The sequence below is a fragment of the Nycticebus coucang genome, chromosome 14 (assembly GCF_027406575.1).
Source record: "Nycticebus coucang isolate mNycCou1 chromosome 14, mNycCou1.pri, whole genome shotgun sequence".
NCBI lineage: Eukaryota > Metazoa > Chordata > Mammalia > Primates > Lorisidae > Nycticebus > Nycticebus coucang.
In genome coordinates this window covers 54,141,302-54,153,692 of record NC_069793.1, presented here as the reverse complement: position 1 = coordinate 54,153,692, position 12,391 = coordinate 54,141,302, and the positions used below count along the sequence as shown (strand labels likewise).

Sequence of the window (12,391 nt, the reverse complement as noted above, 5' to 3'; positions counted from 1 at the left end):
CACAAGAGAGGGGCTGGGAGGAGAGATGTGGTGATGACAGCCCACTTGACCAGATCACCTCCTTGTCTTGAGGGCCTGGAAGACCATTTCAGGGATGACAAAGCTGCTCCCTGGCCCTTTGGGCTCTCAGGCTTGGGCAGGAGCTGGTGTCCTCATACACCCACTTTCTGCCAGCTCTGGCCGCTCCTTGGCAGGAGTGTGGTCCTGCCAGGTGCACGTGTGGGCAGGCGGAGGGGGAGGCATGCAGCTGGGGTAGAGCTGGCTCATGCCGGGGCCCTGGGGGCTAGCTCGAGGTGCAGCAGGTGGAACTGCAGACAGACAGGTCTTGGCTGTTAGGAGGAAGTGCTTTCTCACAGTGGCACCAGACCATGTTTAGGTCAACTTTGTGTTTGTGTGTCTAGGCTGACCTGGCTCAGAGTTATTTATTGAGTAAATAATTAACTGGTGATGTCTTATTTAGGAATGTAGTGAGTGCTCTGTCATTGAGGTATTCAAGCAAAGGCTGCCTTCATGAGAGGGGTAGGGTACGTAGTCCTTAGTCTTGTCAAGCCAGGAAACCCCATAGTCCTGTAGTTGAGAGAAAAATAATGGTAACTTATTTTATTATTGTGACACATGTGGGGCCTCAGACAGCTTTGAGAGGGAGGGGATGTGTGTGTGGGTATGTACACACACAAACACACACTTTCTCACACACTATGGCATCCCCCACTCACCTCTCACACACGCTCAGCTGCCACTCTCCACCTTTGTGGGCTGAGCCTTGGTGTGGTACAGTGGATACTAGATATGGGCCTGTGGTAGGCAGAATTTCTAAAACGCCCCCCAAAGATGTCCCTCCCTAATCTCTAGACCCTGTGAATATGATGAGCTCTCACTCCTGTGATGATCTTATAAAATATGGGACAATCAACCTTAAGATAGAGAGGTTAACAGAGGCCCTGATTTAATCCCATGAGCCCTTAAGACAGAGAGCTTTCACAGGCTGACAACCAGAGGGCAAATCGGAGAGATTTGGAGCACCAGAACAATGACCCTTCCTGGCTTTGCAGATGGAGGGGACCTATGTACAAGGATCAGAGTGTGGTCAGTAGCTGCTAAGAGTGACCCCTGGCCAGCGCCAGCAAGGAATCCAGGACCTCAGTCTTATAGCCACATGGAACCAAATTCTGCTAAGAATGGGAACGGACTTGGAAGTGGCTTTTTCCCCAGAACCTCTAGCTGAGATCACAGTGTGGCCAATATCTTGTTTTTGGCCTTTTGATACCCTAAGCAAAGTACTCAGTCAAATCCACCCAGGCTTCTCACCTACAGAACTGTGAACTAACAAGTGTGTATTGTTTTAAGCCACTGAGTTGGTGGCAGTTTGTTATGCAGTAATACAAAACACATACAGGGTACTCCCTTGGGCTCCACTGAGCTCTTCCAACTTTCTCAGACTCGAGCTTAGTGGTTAGCTTCTGGTTATTCCAAGCCCAAGGTGAGTGGGCCCTGAGGAGTCAGCCCATCTGTTGTTAAACCTATACCTTGTGCCTGCAGAGTCTAAGCTCTCAGCCCAAGGATGCCCACGGTTGATGATCTGGAGGTTACCTGAAGGCCAAGGCTGTAGCACAGACACAGACACAGGCACAGACCTGTGTCTCAAGAGGAGAATTCTTTGGGCACCAGCTGGTGGGCATTGACTTCTTTACTGTCAGAAACATGTGGACATTCCTAGGTCAAGCCTGGTGGGCTCTTGGCATGGGCAGCCTTCCAGCTTTTTGGTTATTTTTTTTAACCTTTCTTACCTGTTGCTCACCTCAGATGTCACCGGATGCTTCTCTTTGTCAGCACCAGACCTCAGGTGCCACTGAGGATGAGGTTGCATAGATGTCGAAATAGTGATCTGGCAGGCATGTGAGTGACACAGAAGCCAGAGTCTCATGGGACCTAGCTGAGCCTGTCAGAATGTGAGAGTAATGGTGCTTCCTCTAGGCGTGAACATCTGAAAGATGCCAAAGGAAGGACCTCATTGCTCAGGATGAATCTGCCTCTGAAGAGTGAGTGACTGGTGTGTGTTGGCATCTTACCTGAGAAGCTTGGCTCAGCCCCATGTGATGGACAGCAGGCCCAGGAAGGCTAGGGCTAGGGGCTGTCAGAATTCAGGTGGAGTTTCCCAAAGCAGCCTAGTGTATCTCTTACACATTGCCAGGGGCAGGGTAAAGGTAAACTCTTGAAAAGGCCACCTCCATCTTCCAGGTATAAATAGCCTCATCCTAAAGAGATGATAATGCAGGGTAAGCTAGTAAGAACCAGAGGACCATGGCGGGTGGTGGGTGTATATTTAGGGGAGGAGAGCTGTGGTTCCTGAAAAATCGGCAGTGATGAGACCTGGCCAAGAGCCAGAGGAAGACAGCTGCTTCCGTGTGAGCCATGGAGCCCACATGGGGATCAACCGATTTCTCCACCCTTCTAGGTGTTACTGGTGCCTGGAGAAGAGGAGGGGTGTGATGGGCTCTGGTGGGTCACAGTTGTCACTGAGCCTTTTGCTGGTGGTTGTAGGCCCTGGTTGTGGTGGAATAAACACCCAGGAAGCTGCTGGGCCCTGTGGCACAAGGTAGGGCAAGAAATCAGCTAGTTTCTGCATCAGGCACTGTGGGGAAGCAAGGCAATGCAGGAGGACCGGAGAGACTGGGTTCCACTGGAGGCAGAAAGTCACCTGTGGGAGGGGGGTGCTGATGGCCTCATCTTCCTGCCTGGTCATTCTCTTCCTGGGGCTTCCCAGGACTCTGGGTGCTGTCATCGGTAGCATTACTATCAAGTTAATGAGGAAGGTGGGTCATCACAAGTCAGCCTTGCAAATAAGTGCGAGGTTGTGGCTTTGTAAACCAATCTTGGGCCCCAGAGTCAGTGAAACCATCTTTCTGTGCCCAAGTGACAGGTCCAGAGGGACCTGAAATTGATGCTGCTCAATCTCTTTCCCTTAACAGAGGCACAGACCTGTGCCTGCTCCAGCAGCAGCACATCCCAGCCCGGGATGACAACACCAGACTTGGGGAAGGAGCAGCAGGGATGATGGCTGGGCACAACGGCCATCCTGCCTTGTGACTTTGGGCAAGCCCTTTCCTGTCTCTGGGCCTCTGACTCTTTTATAAAACAAGGAGGTCGGACTAGTTGAGCATCCCTGTCTCTTCTGGCTCTAGTGCTCCAGATCCCAAACTGTGAGGGACAGTGTGATTCTCTCTCTGTGAGCTGGTCATAGTCCTTCCTCAGACTGTTCAAATGTGGAGACGTAGAATGTGGGTTACCCGGGGACAGCATACTGTCCACACTGTAGGGAAGCCTGGTCGATGCCGCCCTCACCTCTCAACACCCCGCAGTGTGGTCTGCCGTCCGTCTGTCTGTGTCTTGTCACGTTTGCCATGCAAACACAGCCCACAGCAGTTCGTAGTAACCACAGGTTGGGTGTTGGGGGGGCTGTGCTGTGTCTCATGCGGAGAGACGTGTGTAAGAGGAAGGCACAGATAATTAGAAACTTCTTACTGGTAGAGCCAGCACCAGGGATTAATCACAGCCATGTATATAATAATAGACTTTATCCCTCGCCCCAATCAGCTGCTGATGTCTCCCACTTTTCCTTGTCCTTGGCTCTTAGAAAGAAAAGTTTCAAGATGATTCGGTCCCAGTCCCTGTCTCTGCAAATGCCGACACCTCAAGACTGGAAGGGCACCCCTAGTCCGGTCATGTCTCCCACAACCCCTGTGCTCGTGGGAGCCACTTCCCAGCCCACGCCAGAATCCATGCCCGAGTTCCAGCGGGTCACTATCAGCGGAGATTACTGTGCCGGGGTAAGGTGTCTGTGGGAGTGTTGTGTGTGCCTTTTTGCGTGCAGAGACTGGGCCACTGGGGCCATGCCCACCCCGAGCTGGACCCAGTCTGTGGGTATCTGGGCAGTGGTGGAGAGGAGGCACAGGAGTTCACAGGGAAGAAGGAGGGTCCTGGCAGAGGCTGTGGGGTGTGGATGTATCTGTGGGCTGCCCCGTCCCTGTGAGGAGAGCCCTGGCTGCAGGCTGGCGTTTGGTGACTATGGCCCATAAGTTCCATATGTCCTCTAGGTCCAGAAGGCTGCCTGCCCTGTATTCCCACAGCTTTTTGAGAAAAGCGCCAGCTTGGGCCCTATTGTGTTTCCACAGATTAATAGATTCAAGGTCATGGGGCTAATTGGATGTGTGAAGTTATTCACTGCTGCTTAGTTTAGGTGCACTGGAATATCGGCTGGACCCCTTGACCAGGAAGAGAAGGTCTTATTTAGAAAGTGGACAAGCTTGCTTTACACCTAGTCAGTTAACTCAGTCATGAAAATGTGCTAATTTCCCTTGATTGGCTGAATCCTTTTTATGAATGCTTACTTCTTGGAGAGAAATAGCACTGAGTTAGTGCCAGGGTTAAGTTTGGCTCTGTCATGTTCCAGCTGGCTTTGGTAGTCTCTCTTCTTTTTCACAGCAGCTATAGGATGTAGAGTGAATCTGAGAAGGCTCTTCCTATAAAATTTCCATCAAGTTTAAAACGTATTTTGTTTTTTTGTGATAGAGAGTACTTGCAGATGGTATAAAATATAAAAGGTATAAAAATGGCATCTATCCTCAAGCACCCAGCCCCCTCCTCAGAGGCAGGCAGCCGCTGGTTTTGGTTTCTTGTGTATTCTCACATTAGTGGTCTGACTATGCGCACACAGTTTATTCATTTATTCTTACACAGATGGTAGTTTCCTACACACATTATACCACACCTTGGTTTTTTTCACTTAACAGTACATCTTAGAGATAATGCCTCATTGATATAAAAAGAGCTTCCTTGTTCTTTGTTTTACAAGTGCACAGTAGTCTACTGTGTGGAGGTACTGTAATTTATTTTAATTAAGTTCCCATGCATGGAAATTTAGGTTGGATTGGAAACAATTCAGGCCTTGTCTGAATATCAGTATCCTGACTTAGAGTGTGATGTCCACCCAGCCTCCAGCATGTGGGAAGGAAGAGTCGAGGTGGGTTGACCACCAGCTGAATAAGAGGACATCAGCTTGGATTGTTAACCAGCTTCTTTTTACCAGTCTCCTGGCACATAGTAGGGCATGGAGTTTCTGAACTGGGCAATTTGTCTCCAGAGAGCCAAGTTCATGAGAAGCAGGCTTCCTTGAAGATCACCATGGCACCCAGTGGGTCTGCTGCCAGCCTGGGGCTTGCAATTTGTACAGGCTTGGTTGGTGGCCACTGGTCTGCTGGGATCCTGAGTACCTTCTCTGATACCCTCAGCCATGGCCCGAACCCCTTCTCATGACAAGTTCATTGGTTATGCAGAGAAAGTGTTAGGCTTTGTCATTGGCAAGGTCATAATTTTGTCTGATGTGTTTCTGTCTGCTCACCCATTCCTGCTGCTCTTAGAAGCCATCCATTAGAAGGCGTAAAATGGAATTAACACACCCTTGTGGGGACATTTGGAGGCAGGGAAGGAGAACCTACCACCTTAATGAAAAGCAAGAAGTAGTATTTAGTAAAAGTATAAAAGTATGCAAAGGAAAGATATACATCAACTTCTTCCATCTGAGGATAGAGGACAGTGGAGGAAGGTGGAATTTTAGCTGTATCTGTGGTATTTCCTTAAACTTACGAGGAATCTAAAACAATTATGAAAAATATCAATATTGTTAGCCTGAGAAGGTTGGTTATATTATCCTCAGTGCGTGTCTGAAGATACGCTCTGAAATCATTCAAAAGTGAAAGTGTTTCAGGTAAGCACAGCAGGAAACTTCCAGGCCCCTGTGCTTTCCACTCTGTGCCCGTCAGCATGTGGTGTGTGGCTGGTCCCTCTGCTGCTTCGCTTGGCCCCATTACCACTGGCTGGCTGGTGCTCATCTCCTGAAGCTCCTCCTTCCCATGCAGACTAGGATTATTGAGCCCATGGGAAGGCAGGACTTGATCTCATCCATCTTTGAATACAAGGCAGCTCTGAGAAAGCAGCACAACCTTGGGTTCTGAGACTCTGTCAGATGAGAATCTAAAGTTTGACTTTGTAGCTTCCTAGCAAGTGATATAGCCTATCTGGGCCTCAGTTTTTCAATTTGTAAAATGGGTTGCAGTGAGGAGCCAAATGAAATTTCTGGAAAAGTTTGGCACATGACAATGGGGCTTATCAACCAGATGAGTTGGGTGATTACCAGATTTAATCAGCAGTCTGGGATTGAGAAAGGGCAGGCTGAACACGCAGAAGTTGACTTTGTTTTGTTTTGTTACGTCTGGAGGACATGTGAATTTTCTCTACTGAAAATGGTGGTGGTCATCCTCTCAGGGGTAGGATTCAGGCTTCATTTGCTCATGTGCCAGGTGCCACAGCAGGCTTGTGGCTTAATCAGCAGTGTGTGAGGCCAGCCTCTGGGCCAGGGTGCCTGTCTCCTTCCCAGCAACCCCAACTTTCCCCCTTGTGTGTGCTGTGTTGAGGATCCCCAAGATCACACCCGGTTTGGGTGATTCTCTAGGAGGGCTCACAGGACTCAGGACCTAGCTGTGCTTACAGCTGTGATTTATTGCAGTGAAAGGACAGAGAGAAAATCGGCAAAAGGAAAGGGTACATGGGGGCTACCAGGTGCAGGCTTCCAGGGGTTCTCTCCCAGTGGAGTTGCCAGAAGATATTTAATACCTCCAGCATCCAACTATGACCACACACCTCTGAGGTGTTGCCTACCAGGGAAACCACTGGAGATTCAATGCCCAGGGTTTTTATTGGGGCTGATCACACATCTGCATAGCACATCCCCAAATTGCAGACTCCTAAAAGGAAATCCAGTGTTCAACATAAACCATATTGGCCAGCCACTTTTATTAGTCAGGGAGTAGGGAGAACCCTCCTGAAATCCGAGTTCCCAGCTGCCAGCCCAGGGCCAGCCTTGAAGCAGATCATCTTAAGAATAGCAGTCCCAGGCCTGCTGTGTGAACTCTTTTCTGCGTGTCTCCTGCTGCAGATCACCTTGGAGGACTATGAGCAGGCTGCCAAGAGCTTGGCCAAGGCCCTAGTGATCCGGGAGAAGTATGCTCGGCTCGCCTACCACCGCTTCCCAAGGATCACATCCCAGTACCTAAATCATCAGTGGATTGACACTGCACCTCTTGAAGAGGGCCTCCCAGGTATGAAGCTGTCTGGCTGGAAGTGTGGGCCTGGACCAAGTGTGGGCCTGGACCAAGAACCAGTCAGGGCTTTTTGTTGGCTCAATATATTTCCCTTGATGGTGTTTTTTTTTTATTATTTATTATTAAATCGTAGCCGTGTACATTAATGCAATCATGGGACACCACACACTGGTTTTATACATCATTTGACATATTTTCATCATACTGGTTAACATAGCCGTCCTGGCATTTTCTTAGTTATTATGTCGAGACATTTACATTCTACATTTAGTAAGTTTCACATGTACCCTTGTAAGATGCACCGCCCTTGATGGGGTTTTAAGGGCAGAATCCTTTTATTGGCTTCTCCTACACTGAGGTTTGCTGGTTCCCTGAAGGAGTGATTCAGTGTATACTGTGTGCCTCGCCCTGGGTAGAGCTGAAGCTGTGGGGGGTGGGGAGGGAGGGGGAGAGAGAGAGGGAGGGAGAGAGAGAGAAAGACAGTCCTGATCTTGGTTGGGTATCTGCCAGGGAGACAGGCAGTCTCATGTGGGATATTTAAAGAACACCATTAGACAGTAAATGGTGACAGTGTGATAGCAGGTACAGAGGGCATATTCCCAGGGCGGGAGGAACAGGCTTGGTGCCAAGCACACCTGCAGTTTTACACAAGCTCTGCCAATTTCTTGGGCTGTTAGGCAAGATATTTCTTCAAACCACAATTTCTCAATCTGTAAAATAGAAATGCTAATAATATCTCCCTTCCAGGGCTGTTGTGAGGATTAAACAGGAGAATGCATGTGCAGTGCTGGTGCTTTCTGGTATCTAGTGAGTGTACACTGTGTGGAAGGGCAGGGGAGGCCAGGGAGGGCTGGATGGTTTCCTGGTGGTGAAGGAGCTAGGAGCAGCAGAGGCTAAAAGTAATATACATGAGGACAACAGGAAGCCTCACGCAGCTAATGGTGGGGAGCAGGTGAGGGCTGGGTGGTCTGAACCCACGGGAGGACCTGGGCTTCCTTCCTTTGGTATAGCTGGTGCTGCCAAGTTGTCCTGTCTCTGGTTTCCTCGAAGCTCGAGTCCTTGGGTAAATCTCAGCCCTATGGGCCCATTTCCCTGTCTGTCTGAGGGAAGTTGATCTCACTACCCTAGTTTGGGCAAGGACAGCTAGGAAGGGCTGCCAAATGTGTACTTCATTCAGAGAGAGGCCCCCCAGCGTCCTGGGCATGAGTGTGGTGAGGTGAAGCAACCTCCAAGCACACAGGCTGCACCTTCAGCTGGGCCTCGTAGCCCCTGAATTTGCAAATCACGCACACCCTCAAGGATTCCCAAGCTGGCCTGCGACCATGCCTTGGGGGGGGACACTGGTCTCTAGCTCTGCTCTTCTTCAACTCCTCTGTGACCCCTCGTATCTGCTCTAGGGACGAGCTGTCCCTTTTGAGCACTGATGGAGGACTGCCAGGCAAGTCACCCTGCCCTGTAGCTTCCTTTGATGAGGACCCTGGGGTTTGCTCCCACCTATACTGGCAGCGGGCAGCCAGGCAGCTGGGCAGCCAGTTCTGTATGGTGCTGGCTGAACTGCAGAGAGGGGATGTCCTCAGCTTTGCTGCTAGTTTGCAATAGCCTGTCCCTTGGCCAGAGACAGAGTTTATTGAGAGTCAGGAAAACTCCTTGTGAGAATAATGCCCTGTGATTTATTAAAAGTGTATTACAAAAATTTTTGGGGTGGGTTTACTTTTGTGGTGGAGAATTATGTACTCAGCCCTACTATGAAGCTAAATTATAGCTTTCACATGAAGGCTATAACCCAACTATAGCACAAGACTAAAGGCTATAACCCAACTATAGCATGCCCTTTCCCCATGCTACTTGGTCCGCATGGGGAAAGGGCCAAGGGAAGGGGAAGGGAGGGGGGAGGTTTTGGTGGAGGGAGGGTAATGGGTGGGGCCACATCTATGGTGCATCTTAGAATGGGTACAGGCGATTGCACTAATGTACACAACTATGATTTAACAATAAAAAAAAAAGAAGAAAAAAATAAAATAAAAATGATCAAAGTTAAAAAAAATAGTAGCAAATTAAAAAAAACAAACAAAAGCGAGGATCATGTTATACATATAGTTTAGTATTCTGCTCTTTTCTCAATATTGTATCATGAGAAAATTTCCCATGTCAAATATATTTACTCTTGAACTATGAATGCTTTTATTGTGTGTCTGAGTCTAGCCCATCTTCAGTTAACCCCTGAACAACGTAGATTTGAATTGTGTGGGTCCAGTTGTATAAGGATTGTTTTTGACCAAATGTGGAATGAAAATATAGTATTTGCAAGATCTGAAAAAAAAAAAATAAAACTGTATTACATTACTGTTTACAAAGAATTGTCCTATGCACACTATTGCAGCTCTCTCAGTGGCTTGTCAAGGGAGGGGGTGTTACTCTCAGATGGGGAGACAGGATCAGATTGCTGAGGGGTTTACTCAAAATCTCCCAGTTGGGAAACAGCAAAGGCGCATTTTCCGTCTCCTGTTGGCAGCTTCGTCATTGGCATTCCCTGCTTCTTCATCTAACCCCTCACTGCCCTGGGCTCAGGAAGATGTGGGAGGACAGGGACAATTATTCCCACTGGGGAGTCCCAAGTGCTGTCTGTTCTTTAGTGGGAGAAGACACAGCTGCTACCAGCAGAACATTTCTGGGGGCTCTGAAGTACCCAGGAAAGTGAAGCCCATTTCAGTTAAAATTTGAAAGTTTGTTGATGTGCCAGGGACTGTTCTGCATTGTGGGAATGTAGCAGTGAACCAGTTTCTGTCTGCATGGAGCTTCTATTTGAGTAGAGAAGACACATCATACCCAAGATAGAGAGGGGAAATTATATTACATGGTGGTGAGGAGACAAAAGGCAGCAGGAAGATGTCAGGGCAGGTGAAGGCGGTTGGATTTTAGGCAGGATGTCCCAACAGGCTTCAATGCCTTTTGATCCCGTACACGCTCACAAGGTCAGGGGCACTTTGTCATCACTCAATCCTGTTTTGCAGATTTCCACCCACCACCGCTGCCCCAGGAAGACCCTTACTGCCTGGACAATGCTCCCCCCAACCTGGGCTACTTGGTCCGCATGCAGGCGGGCATCCTCTTTGTGTATGATAACAAGAAGATGCTGGAGCGTCAGGAGCCGCACAGGCTGCCCTACCCTGACCTGGAGACCTACATAGTGGACATGAGCCACATTCTGGCTCTCATCACTGACGGCCCCACGTAAGCCAGCTTTCCCTGTGGCCGGCTCGCTGCATGGGCACGATGCTATAGGCAAGAGATGGGAAAGGGTCCCTTGCACTTAAATCATCCCAGACAGAGAGTGGTTTCCCTCTCCTCTGTGCTTTGTGGGTTTCTGCACCCATTTCCCTTCCCACACTGGTACATTCTTAGCATCACTACTTACCTGCATGCATAGGTGTGGAGCTTCTACTTGCTGGTAGCTACCTGTGCACCTTAAAATGGCTGTCCCCACTCGCCCCAGGCGGTGTGACACCCATGCAGAGGGTTACCAGCCCAGAGCATGACTGTGCTTGGTGAGGGGTGATGGAGACTGTTGCTTTAGGCCTTGGGTTTTCTGTTTCTGGCAGGGCTTGCAGAAAGCCTGGAGCACTTCAGGCCATGGTCCCCATGGTGCTGGTGGGCCTGGCTCTAGCTAACCTGGAAGGCAGTTATCTTTACAAATTTGGCCTCTTGCTTCTTGATGGGCACTCAGGCTAATCAGAGACAGAGGTCAACATGCCAAGACCCTTACAGCCTTGAAGTGGCTGTGCTGGGAGTGGCAGGGGGTGCTGGTGGTGCCTGAGGACCTTCTCTGTGGTTTCGCTGGGAATGATGTGTGATGCTGATCCCTTAGAGAGGAGAGTGGCCTCAGGTGGGTAGGCAGCATGGCTATTGGTTCTTACTGATCTGAGGCCAGAACAAAGACTTGGGGTGGGGGGACAGTTCCCAGGAGGCTGTCCTCAGCCAGGTGTGTGGGCAGTGGCCGTCCTGTCTAGGAGGTTGTCAAGGAGGATCCTGCCTAGAGAGAGACCGGGCAGGGTGACTTTGAAGCTCCCTTCCAACACTGAGGTTCTCCTGGGCTCCGCTCTGGGGCTTGCCTGGCTGTTGTGGAAGTCTAAGTGATGGGATAAAAAGGGAGCTGCTGTTCGTTGGAGGGCAGAGTGAATTGTGGGGGAAGGTTCCCTGTGGCTGTGGATGCAGCTTGTGACCAGCACCTTGGGCTAGGTGTGGGCTGGCAGTGGGCCTCAATAGTGAGTCCCTTCACCCTTATAGCCTTATTGCCAGCTGAGAACCCGCCCTACCTGGGGCCCCTTCTCTAGGTTGGTGGGAATCTGGGGTATGAGTCTTTCAGAGGTTTCTGTGCAGTAATAACACCCCTGCTTTCCATCTGCCCATGATGCAAAACATCTGCCTCTTGTCGTGAAGCCCAGATTTGGGAGGTCCCCAGGTCTTGGGATTTGGGGCATGGCTACTTGGTCGGGTGGGCGGTGTCTGTGCATCCTAAGGTGGGTGGGTCATGCCTTGTAGTTTGACTGTATTATTGGTCTTCTGGGCATTAATTCCTTCTTCAGGGAATTCAAGGTGGCTGAGGATAGATAGAAGGAAAGAAAAGAGGGGCTCAGGGAGGGAAAGTTTTTTGAGATCCACTCTGTTCAGTCAGGCCTTTCACAGGGATAAACCAACTTAACCCTCACTTCAGCCTTGATTATCACCATCTACTATTCATTCATGGGAAATGAAGGCTCTCAGTAAATTGCCTAAACACTTAAAACTAGAAGTCAAAGAGCCTGTCATGGTCCTGAAGCTGGTGCGCTATGGCCCCATATCTTAATTCTCCCTCATTTTGTAGAGTCCGTCAATGTGGTTCAACAGTCCAGGGGGTCTGTGGAAAGCTGGACCCTCCCTGAGGGTATGTCCTGCTGGTATGTCCTGCTGAAGCCCTGACCCTTCCAGCTGAGGGCTGGCCCCCACAGAGCTGCTGGGCTTCAGGCTGGAGAGCTTAATGTGGCTTCTCACCTGTGGTTTCTCCCCCTCCCCCACCTACAGGAAGACCTACTGTCACCGGCGGCTGAACTTTCTGGAATCCAAGTTCAGCCTTCATGAAATGTTAAACGAAATGTCCGAGTTCAAAGAGTTGAAGAGTAACCCCCACCGAGACTTCTATAATGTGAGAAAGGTACGTGAAAAAGCTGTGTGGGCAGCCGCTGTTCAGACCTGCTCCT

At 49.7% G+C, this 12,391-nt stretch overlaps 1 protein-coding gene across 6 annotated transcripts in view; it reads left to right on the top strand.

The window, feature by feature from the left end:
* The window catches only part of AMPD3 (adenosine monophosphate deaminase 3), a 94,525-nt gene that overhangs the window by 63,617 nt on the left and 18,517 nt on the right, over positions 1–12,391 (top strand). For all 6 annotated transcript variants that reach the window (XM_053560486.1, XM_053560485.1, XM_053560482.1 and 3 more), the window contains exons 3-6: positions 3,635–3,827; positions 6,992–7,154; positions 10,169–10,388; positions 12,216–12,345. In XM_053560486.1, coding sequence (XP_053416461.1) covers positions 3,635–3,827; positions 6,992–7,154; positions 10,169–10,388; positions 12,216–12,345 — 706 coding nt within the window. The remainder of the gene's footprint in view (positions 1–3,634; positions 3,828–6,991; positions 7,155–10,168; positions 10,389–12,215; positions 12,346–12,391) is intronic.